Raw genomic sequence first — 19,355 nt, 5'->3', positions numbered from 1 at the left:
TAAAATTATAAAACCAAAAGCCCAAATGACTATAAAATGTGATTTCTGAGCAGTTGAAGAACTAGTTTTCCCTTCTCTTTGTTGATTTTTCTGCATTTGTTATATGCTGTGGCTCAGGCACTCCTTCGTGCAGTTGGCAAGTCCCTACTTTGTGCTGTGCTCTGGGGATACGAATTCTCGCTCTCTCTGGGCCTGGGGAGATTTTCAGATGTGGGACTTTAGTTTTTCTGCATACGACACATTTGAGAGTTGACCTGTGCCCAAAGCTCTGAGGGTCAGTCAGCATTTATTGAAGGGGATTGTTAGTGATTAGAGTTGATTGCAGTAACCTTCATGGGGTGTGTATCCCATGTGACCGCATCATTGGCTGGCTAGTTCTCAGAAAGTATTTCTAGTGTTTTCCAACAATGTAATTCTTTTAGAATGGAGAGAATGGCTTTATGTGGAATCAAAGTTCATACTGAAATGCCATGCAAGCAGTGATGGCTACATTGGATTAATTCAGCAAAATTTTTAACTTACAGTGTTTTCTTTTTTTTTTTTTTTTAATAGTTTATTGTCAAATTAGTTTCCACATAACACTCAGTGCTCATCCCCACAAGTGTCCTCCTCCATGCCCATCCCCCCCTCCCCCCACATCCATCAGTCCTCAGTTTTTGTCAGCATTCAAGAGTCTCTCATGGTTTGCTTCTCTCCCTTTCCCCCACCATTTCCGCCCTTCTTCTCCCCCTTGTTCCTCTGTCAAGTTCCTCCTAATCCTCCTATACGTGCAAACATATGATATTTGTCCTTCTGTGCCTAACTTACAGTGTTTTCTGAAGTCCCTTGTCCCCCCACAGCCCAGTCCGTCCCAGCCCTTGCGGTTCTGCAGAGGTTCTGACGGGTGGGTTGTAGAGGAGGAGCCTTTGCCAGCATTCCTAATCAGGGATTTGCAGTGGAGGATGTTGGCTTCTGTGCCTGCATGTGCAGCGGTGGGGAGGGGGGAGCACAGTTCCAGAGCAGTCACTTCTTGGAGAACACAGTGGGCTTAATATAGAAGGTTCTCTTGTCTTGTTAGCCAAGATCAGAGCCGGCCTCGGCTTGTTCTTAGGCCGCGCAATCAAGACTGTTCCAGGGACCACGCCACATCTTGCCTGACGTGCTCTGGCAGACTCGTTCAGTTCAGTTCCAGAAGAATTCCTGTTTGTGTTCTGAACGCCACACAGTCCGCGCAGAGGCCCTGGCAAACCCTAGAGGGAGAGAAGCCAGCCGCGGTAGAGAAGTCTGTTCTGTCTGAAATGACTAGCTTTGTTTCTCTGTGAATCGTAGGAATTTGGATTAGTAAAGTACCTTTTTATCATTTTATTTTTATTTTAGTTTTTTAATTATCTTTGCGAGAGGACAAGCAAGGGAGGGCCAGACAGAGGATCTGAAGCAGGCTCTGTGCTCACGGCTGACAGCAGCAAGCCTGATGTGGAGCTCGAACCCACGGAACATGAGAGCATGACCTGAGCTGAAGTGGGGCACTCAACTGACTGAGCCACCCAGTCTTTTTATCGATTTAGTGGAAGTTGTCTTTAAGGTGGCCTGCGTTTGAATATAGCCAGGTGAAGTGGATGATGATAATTTTGCTGTAGCTGAAGAGGCCTTTTGGGACTCGAACATCTTACAATCCTCTGTTCCAGGGAACGTTGAGGGGCTCACTGCTCAGTGGTGGCCATGGAATGCTAGGATCTAGCAATATAGGTTAAGGCACAGTTCTTGCATTCCTTGGTGCCTAAAAAAAAAAAATAGGGCTATTGAATCATACTTAGTTGACTGTAATAAAACTTATCTCGTGTGATGGTAGATGTGTGTGGGGGTTTAGATGAAGTTTTTGTTTTTTTTTTTAACAATTATTTTGAGAGAGAGAGCGAGGCAGAGAGGGAATCCCAGGCAGGCTCCATGCTGTCAGCAAAGAGCCCAGTGTGGAGCTTGATCTCATAAACAGCCGAAACACTGAGCCGAAATCCAGAGCCCGACACTTGAGCAGCTGAGCCACCCAGGTGTCCCGAAATGACGTTTTGAGAAAGGCCTGGGGTAGTTGAGCTGGCGCCTGGAAGAGGATATGGTTTCAGTAGGTAGCAGATGCGGAGGGAAGGACATTACAGACTGAGTTCGATGCCAAGAAGCTCGTGTGCAGGGATCACGGTAGGCTTGGCGTGCAGTGTGGATGATGAAGCAGGGAAGGGAGGCGGGGGGCCGCCTGCAGAGGTCCTCGTCAGTCAGCCTGGATGTTATCCTCTGGACAGAGCCTTTGGAGGGTGTCTGGCAAGGAGCTAGTGCAAGGAAACTTGCTGTTAGGAAGATAACTGCCGGAAGTTTCGATGGTGGGTTTGGGGAGAGGGGAGGTGGGGGATGGGAAGGCAGGGTGGAAATGTGCATGGTTATTGGGGAGAAGGCTCATGGGGCGTGGGGGAGATGCCATGGGTATGGAGGGGCCAGGGGACACTTCAAGGGTAGCGTCGGGGTGCCTGGGTGGCTCAGTCAGATATGTGTCTGACTCTTGATTTTGGCTCAGGTCTCAATCTCTTCGGTTCATGAGATCGAGCCCCTCGTCGGGCTCTGTGCTGCCAGCATGGAGCCTGCTTGGGATTCTCTCTTCCCCTCTTTTCCTGCCCCTCCCCGCTCATGCACACACGTGTGTGCGCACTCTCTCGCTCGCTCTCAAATAAATAAACATAAAAAGGTAGCATCCAGGGATCTTGGTGCCACATAGGGGCAGTGGTGACAGGAGTGCCGGTTGCTGATAATAGAACGTGTGACACGTGCCAGAGCACTGGTGCAGGTGCCGTGACTCCATGGTTGTGTAAGCGCTGTCGCATTTCCGTTTGACAGACGAGGCAGCTGGGGCTTAGCGGGCCAAGGGGTCTGCTTGAGGCTGCCCAGCTGGAGGTAGTGCAGCTGACCTTCAGACCAGCTGACCTTCGGCCCCAGGCTGTCTGATTGCAGGTTTGCTCTGGTCACCAGGGGCCATCCGGAAAGGCAGTGGGTGGAGGCAGCCATGGGTTTGAGCACCTATTTTTAAAGTGTCAGTGGGATGTCAGGTGGAACTTGCCAGGACCCAGCCATGGAAGGACCTAGAATTGCATGGGGAGTGAGAAAAGAAGGATGCCCAGGTCAGGCTCCTGCTTCCAGGCCTGAGTGCAGAGGAGAAGCCTTAGGAAGAGACTGAAGAAGAGCAGTTAGAGAGCAGCAGCCCAAGTGGGAGAGCTGTAAGCGCAGGGGGCGGGGCCAGCCTGGGAGGTGCGGGGGCACAAGAGGGGGATAGGTGGGTAGTGGGCTTTCTGAGGCGCGTGAGGCCATCTGCCGAGGACCGAGGACCGCTAGTGGTGGCCAGGGGGGCCGAGGAGAAGAGCTGGGGGAGGTTGAAGACCCTGCCCCGGGTGACGAATATTCTTGCTCTAGAGGATGAAGACCCCCCCACCCTGGGGGACAAGGATCCCCCTCTCCCTTCCCTGGGGGTGAAGATCTTTGCTCTAGGGGATGAAGATCCCCCCCCACCCCGGGGACAAGGACCCCCTCCCTCCGAAACCCACTCCCCCCCCCCTTGCCCTGGGGGTCGCACATGGCAGCTCAAGAGGGCAACAGGCCCACCTGCAGCGGCCTGGGGCTTTCTCACTCTTGCACAAGGAGCGCATTTCCCTGCCGTGCTGCCGCCTGGAAAACTACACTTAGCAGTGTAAAACGATGTCCATCGTGCTGTGCTTACAAGTTTGACAGGTCAGGGGTTAGGAGAGAGCGTAGCAGGGATCTCTGCTCCGTGACACCCACCTGGGGCCTCCGCTGCAAAAGCTTGGGTAGCTGGGCACTGCGACCCGGAGGGTTTTCACTTCTCTGGCCCCTGGGGCTAGGATGTGCTGTGGATGGACCTGAGCACCCCTGCGGGGCCTGGCCATGTGCCTTGGGCTTTTCAGAGTGGCAGCCAGCTTCTAGGAGGGAGCTCCCCAAGGGAGATCAGCCAGTGAATGTTTCAAGAGGTCAAGGGCAAGGAAGCTGTGCAGCCATTTATGACGGCACGTTGGAAGTCACACGACACGCTTACAGCATGGTGTGTTGGTTGGAGCCTCACAGGTCCCTACGAAGATGCAAGGGGAGGAAAATAGGCCCCACCTCCTTATGGGGAGTGTCGAAGTCCCATTGAGGAAGAGCACGTGGGATGGAAGATACTGTGACCGGCTTTGAAAGTACGGTGCACCCCAGAGCATAAGTGGAAGGAGCACTGGGTGGCGCCCTTTAGGCTTTGAGAGGGACGGCTGGAGCAGCAGAGCACATCCAGTGGGGCTGGGGTGGCGGTGACTGGGTTGCAGGGGGGTGGAGGAAGGTGTGAATGCACCCAGGGAGGTGTCACTGGGAGTCTGGTCAGAGGAGTGGAGGTTGGGGTGGAGAGGAGGACACAGAATCTGAAACAGGCTCCAGGCTCTGAGCTAGCTGTCAGCACAGAGCCCGACGTGGGGCTTGAACCCACAAACCATAAGATCATGACCTGAGCTGAAGTCAGATACTCAACCGACTGAGCCACCCAGGCACCCCCGGGAGACCGTCATTTCCATAGCAGGTCCTTGTTAGACCCGTTATCACGGAATGCAACACAGCAGTTTGTCCTGTAACTTCTCCCCTTGAGTCCAGAAGGTAAAACTCTGCCTTTCACGTGGCACAGCCGCAGATGGGTAGAGATGTCGTCTAGAGCCATACCACCCCTGCCCGGTTTCCTTGTCCGGGTCCCCATCACCGCGCGCCCCGAGCCCTCCGTGGGGAGCGGTGCCCGCATGCGCAGGCTCTGCCCAGGTTTGCTGCGGCTGAAGAGGAAAGCCTGTGTGTGGGCCGCTGCGGTTCCAAGCTCTGCCACCTCGGGAGCTCTTAGTCACGTCTCCGGCCCAGCAGACTGGCTCGTGAGGGACGACTCATGACGCCCATTAGCGCTGTGCTTGTATTTATTAAGCATTAAGAGATTTATTTAATCTTGCTGGTGTCTGGGCCACGTTGTAGGATGCCGGCTCTTGCACCCTCTCCCCCAGAACTGTGCGTGTGGGGTGTGCCTGCTGCAGGCAGCCTGCCCCCCACCCTGGGGCCCTGGCTTGAGCGGCCTCACCAGCGGGCTTCAGAGAGAAGGTGGGATTGGGGGGGGTGGGGGGGGGGGGGTGCTGTTGAGGTTTGTGTGAGGTAGGGGATAGGAGCAAAGCCTATTCGTGGCCTTTTAGGTTTTTAATCCTTGTGTTCATTTGTCTTCCTCTTTTTTTTTTTAAACAGTTTAGAAAATTTTTCATAGTTTTAATATAAACTTTTAGGACATTGAGCAAAACACCAGTTCTTGTTCGTGACCATGAACTGATAGAGTGAAGGCCTGAAGTTACAAGTGCTGTTTTGTCCTGTATATTCTGTCCTTAGACCCCTGACCTGGAGCAGCTCGAGCCGACTCTGGAAGAGGTGGAAAGCATCAANAATTCCAGTTGTATTTTCTACAAAGGTGGGAGGTGGGGGTACTAATACTTACAGTTTCTGAAGTCAAAGCTTTTCCTGCTGGGTAACGGGGTTCCAGCACTAAGATCTGTGAACCTGTGGGAAAATGGCATAAACATCTAGGCAAGTAGTCGAGAACTTTAAAGACTAGCTTTAGTGGTTTCATTTATTTTATTTATTTTTTAAATCTCTTTATTCTGAGAGAGAGAGCGAGCATGAATAGGGGAGGGGCAGAGAGAGTGAGGGAGAGAGAGAATCCCAAGCAGGCCCAGCACTGTTAGCATGGAGCCTGACGCAGGGCTCGAACTCACGAACCTCGAGGTCACGACGTGAGCTGAAACTGAGGCTCAGACGCTTAACCGACTGAACCACCCAGGTGCCCTTTGGCTCCATATACATTTAAGCCAGTGTCAGTGTGCTTAATCCTCATTTGGGCCTACGTTTCTGTCCTTGCAATGGCAACCAGACAGACCGGAGTCTGAGGCTCCCCTGGGAGAGAGCTTTCCACTGCTGCTTTTCATGAGATCTCTTTCCTTGCAATGCAGGGACCATTTCATGATGCAGAGTTGTAGGTACCTGTAATTCAGAGGCAGAAGGAAGGTAGAAAATGGAACTCAAGAGAGCTGGGGAGAGGTTATTCTGACACGAACAAAGGACAGAAGCTCTGCTGGAATAAGAAATGCGGTTTGGGGGAACTGGCAACTGGAATGTTTGTCACTGTGGCCTAAAAATATCTTCTAAACCTTGGGTTTTTAAAGCCCGTGTTTAACTTGGCAGCGTATCATCAGCTGTTCGTTGGGACAGAACGAATTCGAGCTCCAGAAATTATCTTCCAGCCGTCTCTCATCGGGGAAGAGCAGGCTGGGGTAGCAGAGACCCTTCAGTACGTCCTGGACAGGTGAGGCTGGACTCTCTTCGCCTTACAGTTTCCAGAACCGTTTCCTCGGATCTTGCACTGAATGATCCAGTAGGCGGGTCGGGCGTTGGAAAATCTGCCTCCTGCCCTCCTTTTAATTGACTTGCTGTGNGGCTCTGTACTTCTTTTCTGAACATGTAAATGCTCGGTTGATTTGAGGAGCTTTACAGAATTCTTTTACATTGAAGCAGCAGTAACATGTGCATTAGTTTTCATATAAACCTTTACAGGATTGAAGATGAGCGGTTTTTAAGTTCCCTAAATATGTGCAGAACTTAGAAAAGTGTTTTCCTCCTTGCAGACGTTTTATCTGAGAGTTTGCGTTTCTATAAAATGCTCCTCCCCGTCCCATTTCTACAGGCAGTTTCCTGCAGTGTGGGTTTTCATAGTTGAAGCTGGGCAAGCGGAGAGCATGATGTTAGTACTCTGGCTGCTGATGGTTGAAACAGGGTGAAAACTGCCACGTGGTGGCAAGGAAGGAAAGCTGTGGCAGCCACTTTGTTTGAGTGGCCTTGACCTTTGTCTTAACGAGAAAGTAGAAGATAAACCTGTTATTTATATATTTTTTTAAAAAACACACAGGTAGAAAGATGGGCCAGTGAAAGGAAGGCAGGGCTTTTTGGGGTGATGGAAATGTTCTGTGGCTTGTAGTGATGGTTACTGGAGTGTGTAGATTTGTCAGACTTCATCAAAACGTTTGCAGATCAGTCCTCTATAAAGTCACTTTTTAAAAAACGTGTTAAAAGACACACAACTTCTAATCCCATTAAGGAAATGAATTCTATAAAGTTGTTAGGTGAAAATTGGAAGTTTTTTTTTTTTTTAAACACTTTCTCTGCAGATGTTTTCTGATTTGTGCCAAGAGCTTACATTGCTGCATCTGCATTCTGCCCTGAGCTTCAAGTGCTAGGACTGTACTGGAAGGAATCGTCTGTCTCCTAGGTACTCCAGGGATGTTCAGGACGTGCTGGTTCAGAACGTTTTCCTCACCGGTGGGAACATGATGTACCCTGGGATGAAAGGCAGAATCGAGAAGGAGCTGTTGGAGATGAGGCCCTTCCAGTCTTCTTTTAAGGTACTGGTTGTTCACATAACTGGCTGTTTGGTAAATAGCATTAGTTATTGGTTTTCTTTTCTTTTTTTAATTTTCTTTTTAACATTTATTCATTTTTGAGACAGAGCACTAGTGGGGGAGGGGCAGAGAGAGAGGGAGACACAGAATCTGAAGCAGGCTCCAGGCTCTGAGCTGACAGCACAGAGCCTGATGCAGGGCTCGAACCCACAGACTGCAAGATCATGACCTGAGCTGAAGTCGGACGCTCAACAGACTGAGCCACCCAGGCGCCCCCCTGGTTATTGGTTTTCTGACCACAGAAGTAATAAACGGTCATGTAGAGGAGGAAAATGACCTTATAATTCCATCTCCACACATGTCCACTGTTAATTTTTTTGTGGCTTCTGGTCTTTGGTATGTATTGAATTTTTAAAGCAGAATAGGAATCATGTTTTTAATATTTCTCTGAGGTTTTTTTAACTGAAAAATGTACAGTCTAATAAAATTTAGAGAACACAGGCAGTGTGTTCTAAGGATAGTCATTCTTTTCGCTCATCCCTTATTCTACAGGCCCAGCTTCTCTTTTACAGATTATCTATACATGAGTGTATCCTGCCTTGTAACCTACATTTCCTTAACCCGCCATGAGCGTTTTCTGATGTCTTTCTTCCAAAATACTAATTTTTTTTTTCTATGGTGTGGCTGTCCCATAACATATCTCATGAACGTCTGGTTGTTAAGAAACGTGGTCTGAGCCCCCGTCAAGGACCAGGCACCTTGCAGATGCTGACACGTCCCAGACACAGCCCCCAGCTGCAAGGAACTTGCTGCCAGAGGGGCAGCAGCTGCTGAAACAGGCCATGATAGCCCAGAACGTGATGGACATTCAGGCACGGGCACCTGTCAGTCTTGGAGGTCAGGAAAGGCTCCACGGAGCTGAGTCCTTCCTAGGAGGAGGGGGTGTTTGCCCTGGAGACACTGGAGTGGGGCGGGACGGAGGGGGCGCTGCAGACCGGGATCGGCATGAGCAAAGGCATGAGCAAAGGCTCTGGGGCCAGAGGCCGGCGGAGGGAGTAAGCGCAGCTGAGCGTGGCTGGAGCATTGGGCTGCGGAAGAGGAGTGGCGAGGGGTGTGGTGGGGAGCGATGCAGTGCCCACGCGTCCTGCCGAGAGGCCGACCTTGGTTCAGTGTGCTGCGTGACATATTACACATTCACGGCGTGGGTTTTGGGCTCTGGTCTCAGCTCCAGCACCACCATTGCTGAATTTTGCCGAGCCTTTGTCTTCTCACTGGTACAAAGAGGTAATGATCCCTCCTGTCACCAGGATTCAGCATGCTAGTGCAGGTCAAGTGCTCAGCATAGGGCCTGCACGGAACGAACACCCAGACGTTACCTGTCGGACAGGGCAGCGGTGGGGGGGCTGCTCCCTGGGGTCGCTCCTGGTTCCGTGATCTGCTGGGGCTCACAGGACTCTGCGTACCGTCACACTCCTGGCTGTGATTGAAACAAAGTAAAATCAGTGAAGGGAGAAGGTGCAAGGGGTGAAGTGTGGGGGAAAGCAGGTACAAGCCACTGTGGCGTCACACAGGACACGTTTACTTCTCCCCAGCAATGAGCTGTGGCCACGTACGTGGGCTGTCACCAACCTGTGAAGCTCATTAGAGACTCAGTGCCCAGGGTTTTCCCGGGGGGTGCTTGGCGGTCCCCGAACTCCAGACTCACAGAGGGAAGCAGGTGTTGAGCATAGAGCACATCCAGACAGCAGGAGCAGTGAGCTGCTCCCTGGGTCCACTGTGGAGGCCCCCTGAGGTCCGAGCCCCGGGTACCAGCCAGGATGGTTCGGAAGCAGTTGGGCCTGCGGGTTAACTCTTCCCTGCACGGCTGTTGTTACTGTCAGGCCACGTGGGACGGAGAAGGAGTCTAAGCATGGGACTTGTTTCATTCCCTCTGAATTTAGGCAGATATTTTGACTGTTGTGGAAAATGGGGGAGTCGGGAAGCAGACGGCCAATTAGTATCAGAAGCAGGTGGCCAGTTAGGCAGCAGCTCCCGGGCTTCACCGTGGAGGCCTCGCTCCTCACCACAGTCCGCGGGGGCTCCTGTGATCTGACCTTGGATCACTCTCCCTGCCACCCTCTCCTTAGCTCCCCGGTAAGCCATGTTTTCTTGCTTCGGGGCATTTGCACCTGCTCGGTCCCTTTGCCTAGAATATTCTTTCCGTCTCAGTCCAGTGTCTGCCACAGCTGGCTTACGTGTCACTTATGCCAGAAGCCTTCCCTGGCCCTCCCTGTACTCCCGACTAGGCCCACCTCAGCAGGGAAGAACAGGCTGTCCCGTGAACTGTCGGGTGCCAGGCCTTGGCTCGGTGTCCTCGGTAGGAACCTTGCAGCACCGGGAGAGGACGGGGACGCTGGTGTGGCAGAGGTGAGGGGGTGAACTCTGAGAACTGAGTAACAGGCCAGATTTGGGGAGAGAAGGGTGGGACCCAAGACAACCCCAAGTTCTAGGTCGGGCATACAGACGACATCTGGGCTGGGGAGTGGGAGAGGGCGAGCAGGCTGGAGGCTGGATCAGGAGCCCCACTCCTGTGGCGGGTAGGGTTGAGTTGCCAGGGAGATGCCCAGGAAGCTGTGACTCATGGCCAGCTGCCGAGTGCTCGAGAGAGAGGCAGGAGGGTGGACGCGGAGCCCCGAGGGCAACTGTGTCATTAGTGGGCACTGTTGGGAGGCTGGGTGATGTCCATGGTTAGGCCTTACGTGACACCAGCATTTCAGGGCATCGGAAGGGTGGGGGTGCCCGTGAGGGAGGCCGAGGACGCCCAGACCGTTGGGCAGTGGCGCAGAGGGTGGGGATAGGTGTGAGCCAGTGGCCGTGACTTGTGATGATGGTACTGAGCCCACGTCGTATTATTGGCTATTTAAGATCTATATCTTGATCCTCCTGAAAGCCTTTCCTGTGGATGACTTTGCGCACGTTAGTTGTAGGAATGCCGCCAGGGCTCCCCTCCTGCTGTCCGCCAGCCGGCTCGGCCTCCTGTGGCTCGGCCCGTCTTACATCGCTGCCGCCTGTCCTGCTCCTTTGCAGCTGCGGAAATTGTGTGTCATGCCAGCACTAGCCCCTGGTCTTAACAGTGTCGGTTATGTGTGCAGCAGTGGCTCAGACATGAACCATTTAAGACCCTAAATGTGTACTTTTACATCTTTAAGTTTCTGTTGGTCCCTCCCTTCCTCCTCCTCCGTCTCCTCCTCCTTTCTTGCTTTCATTTTTTTTTTTTTTGAAAGAGAGAGAAAGAGTGTGTAAAATGGAGGGGAGGGGGAGAGAGAGAATCTTAACTAGGCTCCCTGGCTAGCGCAGAGCCCAACCTCACCACCCTGAGATCATGACTTGAACTGCAATCAAGAGTTGGATGCTTAACTGACTGAGCCATGCAGGCGCTCCAGTGTTTTCTTATTTAACAGCAAACCGTTTTTTAAAAAAATTTTTTGTTTTATTTATTTTTGAGACTGAACGTGAGTGGGGGAGGGACAGAGAGAGAGACACACGCACAGAATCGAAGCAGACTCCAGGCTCTGAGCTGTCAGCACAGAGCCCGATGCAGGGCTTGAATCCATGAACCATGAGATCATGACCTGAGCCAGAAGTAGGACGCTTAAAACACTGAGCCACCCAGGCGACCAACAGCAAACCATTTTAAATTCAACCATAGTAGTGTTTTAAAGTTAAATAAACTTTTAAATGTGTATGATTTTTAAAAAAAGAGAATGTTGATGGCTTATTTTGTAACCTATGTATGTATGTATTTTTACTTTTCAAATCACCATTTTGTTGTGTTAGTAGGTACATGGTCAAAGCCTCTTTTGTATGGCTCTGTCATATTCCATCGTTGTCTTCATGTAGCTGACTGCTTTTTCGTTGGTAATAACAAAAGCCACCGTTTATCACTACTCAGCCGGTGCCAGGAGTGTCCACCTGCTTGCACTCATCTCTCTGCGAGTCTCTGGCCAGAGAGCAGGGGCTCTCCTCCACGTTTATTCGGGGTCTCTTGTGGCATGTCCCTCCCCCAGCACCCGGCCCGGTGGCCGCCTGACTTTGGTGTTTATGTGCTTCCTCTGCCTCCTGTGCCTGCTGGTCGTTCACTTGCCTGTTACTTCAGAAAGTTCTGAGCCCACCATTCCAAGCCGGGGCTCCTGTGCTGGGGGAGGGAGCACTGAGGGGAGGCGAAGCAGGAAGCCTGATTCGAGCTACCGAGGATGTTCCCCGCTCCGGTCAGGTCAGCCTGGTTGCGGGGCCGCTGACCCCGGCCTGGCCTGACACAGCTGCGGAAACAGCACTGGCCGAGGCCTGGAGAGCCCCAGGCGCTCCTCTCCCGGCTCCGCTCCTGAGGCTCGTTTGCCACCTACGCTGCCGCCGCCTCCTCGCATCAGCCTCCGCTTCCCTCCTGTGGGCAGCGGGGGCCTCTCCGACCCTCAGGGGCAGGCGCAGTGGTGGTACAGGCCGCCAGGCCGAGCCCAGTGTGCCCGGCGCCCTCCCGGGATGTGCCCGGCGTCTCCGCTCAGCCGTGTGGGCAGGGGGAGGCCGTCCCGCGTGGGTGTTCCTGGGCTGCCGCTGCCGCCTAGACGACGGCCCCCTGCTGAGTGCTCTTTGTGTTTCAGGTTCAGCTTGCCTCCAACCCGGTGCTGGACGCCTGGTACGGCGCTCGGGACTGGGCCTTGGATCACCTGGGCGACGACCAGGTCTGGATCACCAGGAAGGAGTACGAAGAGAAGGGGGGAGAGTACCTCAAGGAGCACTGTGCATCCAACATCTACGTCCCCATCCGCCTGCCCAAGCAGGCCTCACGCTTCTCAGACGCGCAGGCACCCGGCAAAGGCTCGGGGGCCGCTGGGGGCGGCGCGGGCGAACAGGCGTAGCGGGGATCCCCGGGCCGTGTGGGCCAGCACTCCTGGCAGGGGCTGTGCCGGCTGTGTCCGCCTGGGCCCTCCGGGAGCGCTGGCCTGTGGGCTGGGTGCTCCTGGGCAGAACGGTCACGGGTCGCTCGGAGGCACCCTTGGAACTGCATTGGCTCGGGGCTCCTGCAGTGAAGAGACGTTGGGTGACTTCTGGGGTCTTTGCTGAACCAAGGATGAGTGGTGGCAGCAGCTTCCCGCAGCAGTAAATGAAGACGGTGGAGAACAGGGATGTACAAAATGTAAAAATTGTTTCTTCATTTAAAATAAATCCTTTTTAAAAAAAAAATACCTTAAAAATCCTTTAAAATTTATATTGCCGGTGTAGTTACTCTTCTTGACTTTATTCAGAATTGCGCACATGCCCAGCAGGTGGAGGCCTTTCCCACGTGTATAAAAAAAGGTGACGTTGTTATAACGAGAGCAGTCACCCATGAAATCTCAGGGGCCTGGATTCAGGGTGGGCCCTCCATCAGTGACTGGTGTCCTTATGTAAGAAGTGACACAGGGAAGAAGGCCACGTGAAGACAGAGGCAGACACTGGAGTAAGGCTGTCATAGGCCAGGGAATGCCAGGAGCCACCAGAAGCTGGAAGAGGCAAGGAAGGGTCCTCCCCTTTCACAGACCGTATGGCCCACATGACACCTTGATCTGGGTGTCACCTGAGCAGAACTGGGAGAGAATAAATTTCTGTTGCCTTAGGCACCATGTTTGTGGTCATTTATTAGGGAAACAAATGTCCAGGTTGAGTCTGGGAAGGAATCTGAATATGGATGGGAAGTTTTCAAGCCAGAGGCAAGCAGATAACTTGCCCACAAGACGGAGGACTCCTAGTGAAAGGAAAACCCAGGGAACAACAAAGAGCTATCCCCAGGCAAGCTGGCTCTGGCAATGAAGGAAGGGGTGGGTGGGGCGGTGGGGTTGGAAAGGGCACAGGACCAAAGCTGATGGTCCTGGAGAGGATCCCTTTCAGGGCATGAGGGAGGCCCCGAGGCCACAGAGGTGGCATGGGGGACCACAGAAGGGGTTGGTGCAGAAGGCTTAACTACAGCGACAGGATCAGAGGAAGCTTGACCATGCAGTGGTGCCCAGATACTGGAGAATCTGCCTCGCGGTGCCTAGAGGGGGCGCCCCTGAGAGACTTGAAGACCGCCGCCCCCCCCTCCCCCACCGCAAACCCTCACCCTGCCCTGCTCCTTACCCGTATCCTCCAGCCAGTGGTGGCTCAGGTAAATCGCACATGCTCAAGTGTGAACGTTAATAACACTGCAGCGTCCTAATGGGGATACTGCAAGAAAAGACCCAATCCAGAAAGTTCAAAGTCAAACTTGTTAGCAAAAAACACTGGGGGGGAAAAAAAGCCAGAGGAAAATTGTAATGCAGCATTCCAATGTGAATTAAAATAAGTAGGCAAGCAGATACAGTGGCGAGGATACCGCAACAGAAATGGAAAGCTCTGGGTAGAATTGACTAGACAGATATGAAATGGGAACTGACAGGACCCAGGGAAGAGACTGAATAAAAGAGAAAGATGATCTCAGAAACCTAAATCCAAGGTGCTCAAGGGTTGAGAAAAGAAAAAAAATGAAATACCAAATGAGAGAATAAGAGAAAGTTACAGATCAGGCAAAGGAACTCGAATCAAGCTGAACATAGCTGAAGATAATTTGTGTTGAGTTTTATATTGTAGAGGAAGAAAAACAATGGAACAAAATTCATATTTAAGATGGCAATTCAGTAATACTTTACCTCTTAGGAGAACATGTTCTGCAGAGATAATGCTGTGTGTCTGCTTGGGAAAACTCACTCGGAAGTGTCAACTCTAAGAAAATCCTAGCCAGAGAAATCCGCCATGCCAGCCCTTTATGCAAAAAGGCAAAGTGATTTGCACTATAAAGGAAAATTAGGTGTCATCAGACTTTCTAAAGGTCCTGTGTCACACTAGGGAGTTGACAAAAGAAATTGAATTATGAAAAAATGAAAATGGTGAAATAAGCTTATTTGAAAAAAAAACAAATTTAAGAAATACTAGAAAACCTGCTAGAAAAAGACCGATAAAAATTTAAAACTAGAAGAACAAATGGAGAAAGAATAAACCTGAAATAATAAGGAAACAGTTACTAAAACAAGGAAAATCATAACTGCTCGGGAGAAGTCTTTGTGAATACAGTTAAAAATATAGATAAAATCATCATGTTTTAGGAAAATATCATTTACCAAAACTGACCCTGATAGAGATCTATGAAGTTTGGAAAGAGCCATTTCCATACAGAAACTAAAGACCATGTCACAGAGCTGCTCCCTCAAAAAGGCTCCAGATCCAGTTGAGTTCACAGAATTCTGTTAGCCTTTAAAGACTAGATCCTTCCAATGTTCCTTAAACTTTTTCAGAGCATAGAAAACAAAAGAGATTCTCTACATTATTTTTAGGCATAACTGCTATCCAAATCTGATAGATTGCATGCACACATACGCACACATGCACACACACACACACTATAGCCCAGTCTCACTTGAAAATATCAGTGAAGTAACCACAAGTCAATTATTTATAGAATCCCTCAGCACATGAAAAGATAATACATGGAGAGCAAGTGGTTTTTATTCCAGGAATGCAAGCATAGTCACCAAATACCACAAATCTCAGAGCCTTAATTAACACAAGGTTTATTTCCTATGCTGCGTGTCCCATGAATGTCAGCATGTGCATATGGGTTGGGGGGCAGGCACTGTCCCACAGAATCACTGTGAGCCATCTTAGGGTTCTGCCATCCCGACGCAAAGGAAGGGACAGGGGTGTCAACAGTCAAGTCCCAGCTCCGAGATGTTTCCACCAAGAACTGACGTTATGCACACCTATTCAAGATTTTTATCATTGGCCAGCACAAATAATTTAGCCCTGTGTGATTTCTTAGCATTCCATTTTACCTCCTCTGGCTAGTTATGTCTCTATGTCATTTTTGAGGGGATTGTTCTAGAAGTTACAGTGTGCATGCCTAACTTATCATCATCTGTCATGACTTGATTCTAGAACACTTTGCCTACAATGTTAAGAGTGTTGTCACATAGAACTCCATTTTTCCCTTTTGGAGATTTGCTAATGGTATCATGTGCTTTGCTATTACTTATAAACCCCATAACACGTTTTTAATTTCTTAAATATAGTCAGTAGTCTTTTGGAGAAATCTAGAAAGATGGGCATTTATCTTCATGTTGACTCTGGTCAAGAAGGTGGTGGTGGTGGGATGTTTCCTTGGCTTCAGTGCTTGCACATTCTTCGCAGGGAATGCTACAGGACTGGGCGGGGGCTTCCCTCTGGAAGGAAGGTTTTGGAAACTTTCTAGAGGAAGTGCACTGGCATTCTCCTCAAGGCCATTCTTCAACCTGGACAACAAAGAATTGTCTGGAAGATAAATTCACCTTGGTTCTTTCCAGCCTGTGTCACATTTCGGTAAGCACGTGGCTGGGAGTGGGTTGTCGTGGATCGCGGATCATGCCAACCATCTGGCGGTTGCCTGGGAGCCAGGCTGACGGGCTTTCCTCAGTCTACACAAGCTTCTTTAACTTTAGTTTGAGAGGAGGACTTTACTTAATGATCATTCCCTACCTTGGGACACCAGCAGTGCTTTGGACTGGGTCAGATCTAAGTGTTGTTAGATCTAGAAGGCTTTATCATTGCCAGTGTCCACGGCCGGGCACTATTCACAGTGAAGGGTGTTCAGAGTATGAACTGAGGAAGTCCTGTTGATAGTGATCCTGTCAGCCTTTGTCATCGGCCTTCCCATCAGCGTGGTGAGAAGGCACACCCAGCAGCTAGAGTACACAAATAGGCATCTGAATAAAACTGCCCCAGATATTTACAAAGCCCCCCACCCCCTCCCCGTCCCGAGGAGGAGGAGGATCCAGCCTCTTCTGCTTGGCAGCTCCCCCCACATTTCTGGGTCTGACAGTGGGGAAGCTTTTCCAAAATGATTGAGGTCCGCTGGGAAGTCTGGAGGCCTGCCAGTTACACCCAGCTCGTCCCCGCCTCCCCTCCGTGTGCTGAGCCATGGATCCGGAAATAGGATGCGTGAACAGGCCCTGTGGTACCTCTAAGTGGTGCCCCAACTTTAGGGGCGCCCCAAAGGTGATGTGGTTGCAAAACATCCCGAAGGTTCTTTTCCGAATTCGGGGCCGATTTTGGAGAAGGACCAGAATGAACAGCTTCCAGAGGAGCCTGCTCAGGTGAAGAAGATCAAAGCGGGGGTGGGGGGGTGGAGGTAGCCGGGGAGGTGAGGCTCCTGGGCCGTGGCCCCTTGTGAGGTCTGGGAGCAGAATTGGGAAACTTCTCGAAGTTCTTTTCCTTGCCATCTTCCGAGTTCCCAGGCCTGCTCAGGGCTTGGCCTTGAGAATGAAGACCTTCCTCACTGGCAATTTCTAGGGAAGAGAGTCTCAGAAAGAAGGGGGCGGTCCCTCTTGCCCTGAACGTCTGGAAAAGCTGGCAGCCTCCTGAGAGCAGCAGCAGGCTGTTTCAAAGAGGCCGTTCGGATAAAAGGTGGGACTCTCCTCCTCGTGTTCTGATTTGGCTGCAAACGTCATTTGTGACAAAGGACTCTTTTAAGTCGCCTAGGTTTCAGAGAAATGTAATCGTGCTGTAAAAAAAAAAAAACTTCAAAAAGGTTGGTACCTTTAAAATTTAAAAAAGTGTAATTGGTAGCTTTGCCTAATTATATATTGCCCAAAGAATAGCGTTTCATTTGACACCTCTGTTTAAAAATGAAGGTAAAGCTATTTGTCGTCCATATTTTCAATTTCCCTCTTCTTTCTCCTGTGACTGTGACTTTGAATTAACAATACACGTTTCGTACATTTGGCTTTGGAACTGTGTATACGTTACATGCAATTATGAAGCAAACGAACTTTATTCACGATACGAGCACAATCCTTAAAAATCAAGAGCAAAGCGGCCCAAGGGAACCTCATTATCAAGTTGTCAGCTCACTCACACAGAGAGGTCTTAGTTTATGTCTTGAATGAGGTGACTTTAATTAGGTGATTTTATTTTAAGTGGCTTTTTTCACTGCAATGAGGAAAAAAAAAAAAAAAACCCCAGTAAGTGAATGCACATCTTTAGTGGGATATAGTCTAAGAACAAAAAAGAACTGTACGGAAATCTTGCTGTTTTCAGCAATTATGTTGTTAGTAGTGGCATTGGTATGGCTATTCTGAAGATGTAAATGTATATATGCAAAAATTATGTCAATGTTAGAAACCAGCATCTCCAGCAGAAGAGACAAGATATAAAAATATAAAATAAAAAATTACAAGTCCTGTAATCCTGAATTTGGATCACAAGTATCTGTAAGAGCACATGATGTATTTTCTCCCTGAAAGTATTAATGTCTTACTGGAAATATGATCTAGAAATAATGAACAGGCCAGTATCAAGAAATACCCCTAGTGTGGCTTCTCATTAAAAGGAACCAGGGCTCATTAAAAGGCACTGTTTCTCATTAAAAGGAACCAGGGCTCCTCGGAGAAATGGCTGCTTCCCGTTCTGGGGCAGGAATTATACAAGATGAACCTGGAAAATCTTGTTGCATCAGAAAGCAAGGAAACAAACTATCAAAGATTTCTGAAGACTCCTGGGTCGTCTTGAAAGAGCCCAGGAGGTAACTTGAAGCGGTTCCCACTGGCCAAGGGATGAGCTCATTGGAGCATCAGAAAGAATACAATGAAGGGTTAAAGCACATCAGATGTTAAAATCCATCAATTCATCATTGGTTACCTTTGGAAGAACAAGCTCATAACTTTGAAAAGGATATAAAGTGAAAGAAGCAGGTATTGATTCTGCCTTTCCTGTACCAACCGTGCCCCATAGAAAACAAATACATGATATGGGATTTCTTTATAGAGGGTTTCCAGCTAATATATGAAGAAAGAATGATAGAACACCATCATTTCCCAGGGCATCCAGGCAGCTCAGTCCACTAAACGTCCAGCTCTTGATTTCGGCTCATGTCGTGATCACATGGTTCGAGAGATGGAGCCCCACATTGGGCTCTGGGCTAAGAGCGCAGAGCCTGCTTGGGATTCTCTCTCTCCCTCTCTCTGCCCCTACCTGCTCTCTCTCTCTCTTTCTCAAAAATAAATAAACATTAAAAAAAAAAAAAGAATATAACCATTTTCTAACTCCCGATAATGGCAAGAGGCAATGATCGTCAACCCCTGCTAAAAAATCTTAGGTGAAAAGCTGATGGTATCTTTATAATGGATGGATGTTATATGCCTCCTGATGTGATGCAATATAAATAACATATTGAACGCCATCTATGAAGTACTGGTCAAGCCTCCAGATTTAACTGCCAGTTTGCTAGAAATACTGAGCGGGGGTGGGTGGGGAGTAGAGAATCAGTGTATATTTTAGGATCCCAACAGGTGAACTCGGATTAGGAAAATTCCAAGAGGTAGGTTATTTATCAAGGTGAAGTCAGAGTGTGAAGAATTACTGGGATGTGTGGCAGAAAAGGCTTCACCAGCAGAAAGGGAGAAATTGCCAGACGCTGGAAAGGTAGGGAGCTCTGTAGGACAGTTCCCTCCAGTCAAGGAGCGCAGCCAACCTGAGGTGGCCTTGCAGGGAGGGGAAACGAACACTCTGACCTCATCTTTTTCCCTCCCTCCCTCCCCCAGGGCTCCCTATTGGCCAATTCCTGGAGCCAGAGGGTGAGTGAGCCTGGAGGATGTCGTCCAAGTAGGTCAGCCTCCAGGGGCGAAGATCAGGGTGGAGAAAGGTGGACAGAGGACCTGAGTGCGGTGAGTGGGTCAAATCGGTCACAAACACGCCAACACCATGGGGATGCAATCAGCAACATCCTTTAGGCGGAAAGTCCTCTGGGACAAATAACCCTCTTTTCTTTTTCTTCCATCAAAAAAATTGCAAAGAGGGAAAAAAGAGGCAGGGTGAGGAAACCTATAAATTAAC

General features: G+C 50.0%; 1 protein-coding gene across 1 annotated transcript in view; it reads left to right on the top strand.

Moving 5' to 3' along the window:
* Positions 1 to 12,704, top strand: part of ACTR5 (actin related protein 5) — a 30,695-nt gene extending 17,991 nt beyond the window's left edge. The window contains exons 7-11 of the mRNA XM_077778883.1: positions 5,407 to 5,485; positions 5,945 to 5,971; positions 6,223 to 6,376; positions 7,337 to 7,469; positions 12,101 to 12,704. Of these exons, the coding sequence (XP_077635009.1) occupies positions 5,407 to 5,485; positions 5,945 to 5,971; positions 6,223 to 6,376; positions 7,337 to 7,469; positions 12,101 to 12,358 (651 nt within the window). The 3' untranslated portion in view covers positions 12,359 to 12,704. The remainder of the gene's footprint in view (positions 1 to 5,406; positions 5,486 to 5,944; positions 5,972 to 6,222; positions 6,377 to 7,336; positions 7,470 to 12,100) is intronic.
* The last annotated feature ends 6,651 nt before the right edge of the window (positions 12,705 to 19,355 follow it).

Source organism: Crocuta crocuta, unplaced genomic scaffold, assembly GCF_008692635.1.
Source record: "Crocuta crocuta isolate KB4526 unplaced genomic scaffold, BGI_CrCroc_1.0 scaffold248, whole genome shotgun sequence".
NCBI classification, from domain to species: Eukaryota; Metazoa; Chordata; class Mammalia; order Carnivora; family Hyaenidae; genus Crocuta; species Crocuta crocuta.
The sequence above is the reverse complement of the archived record's forward strand: the minus strand, read 5'-3'. Positions and strand labels throughout refer to the sequence as shown.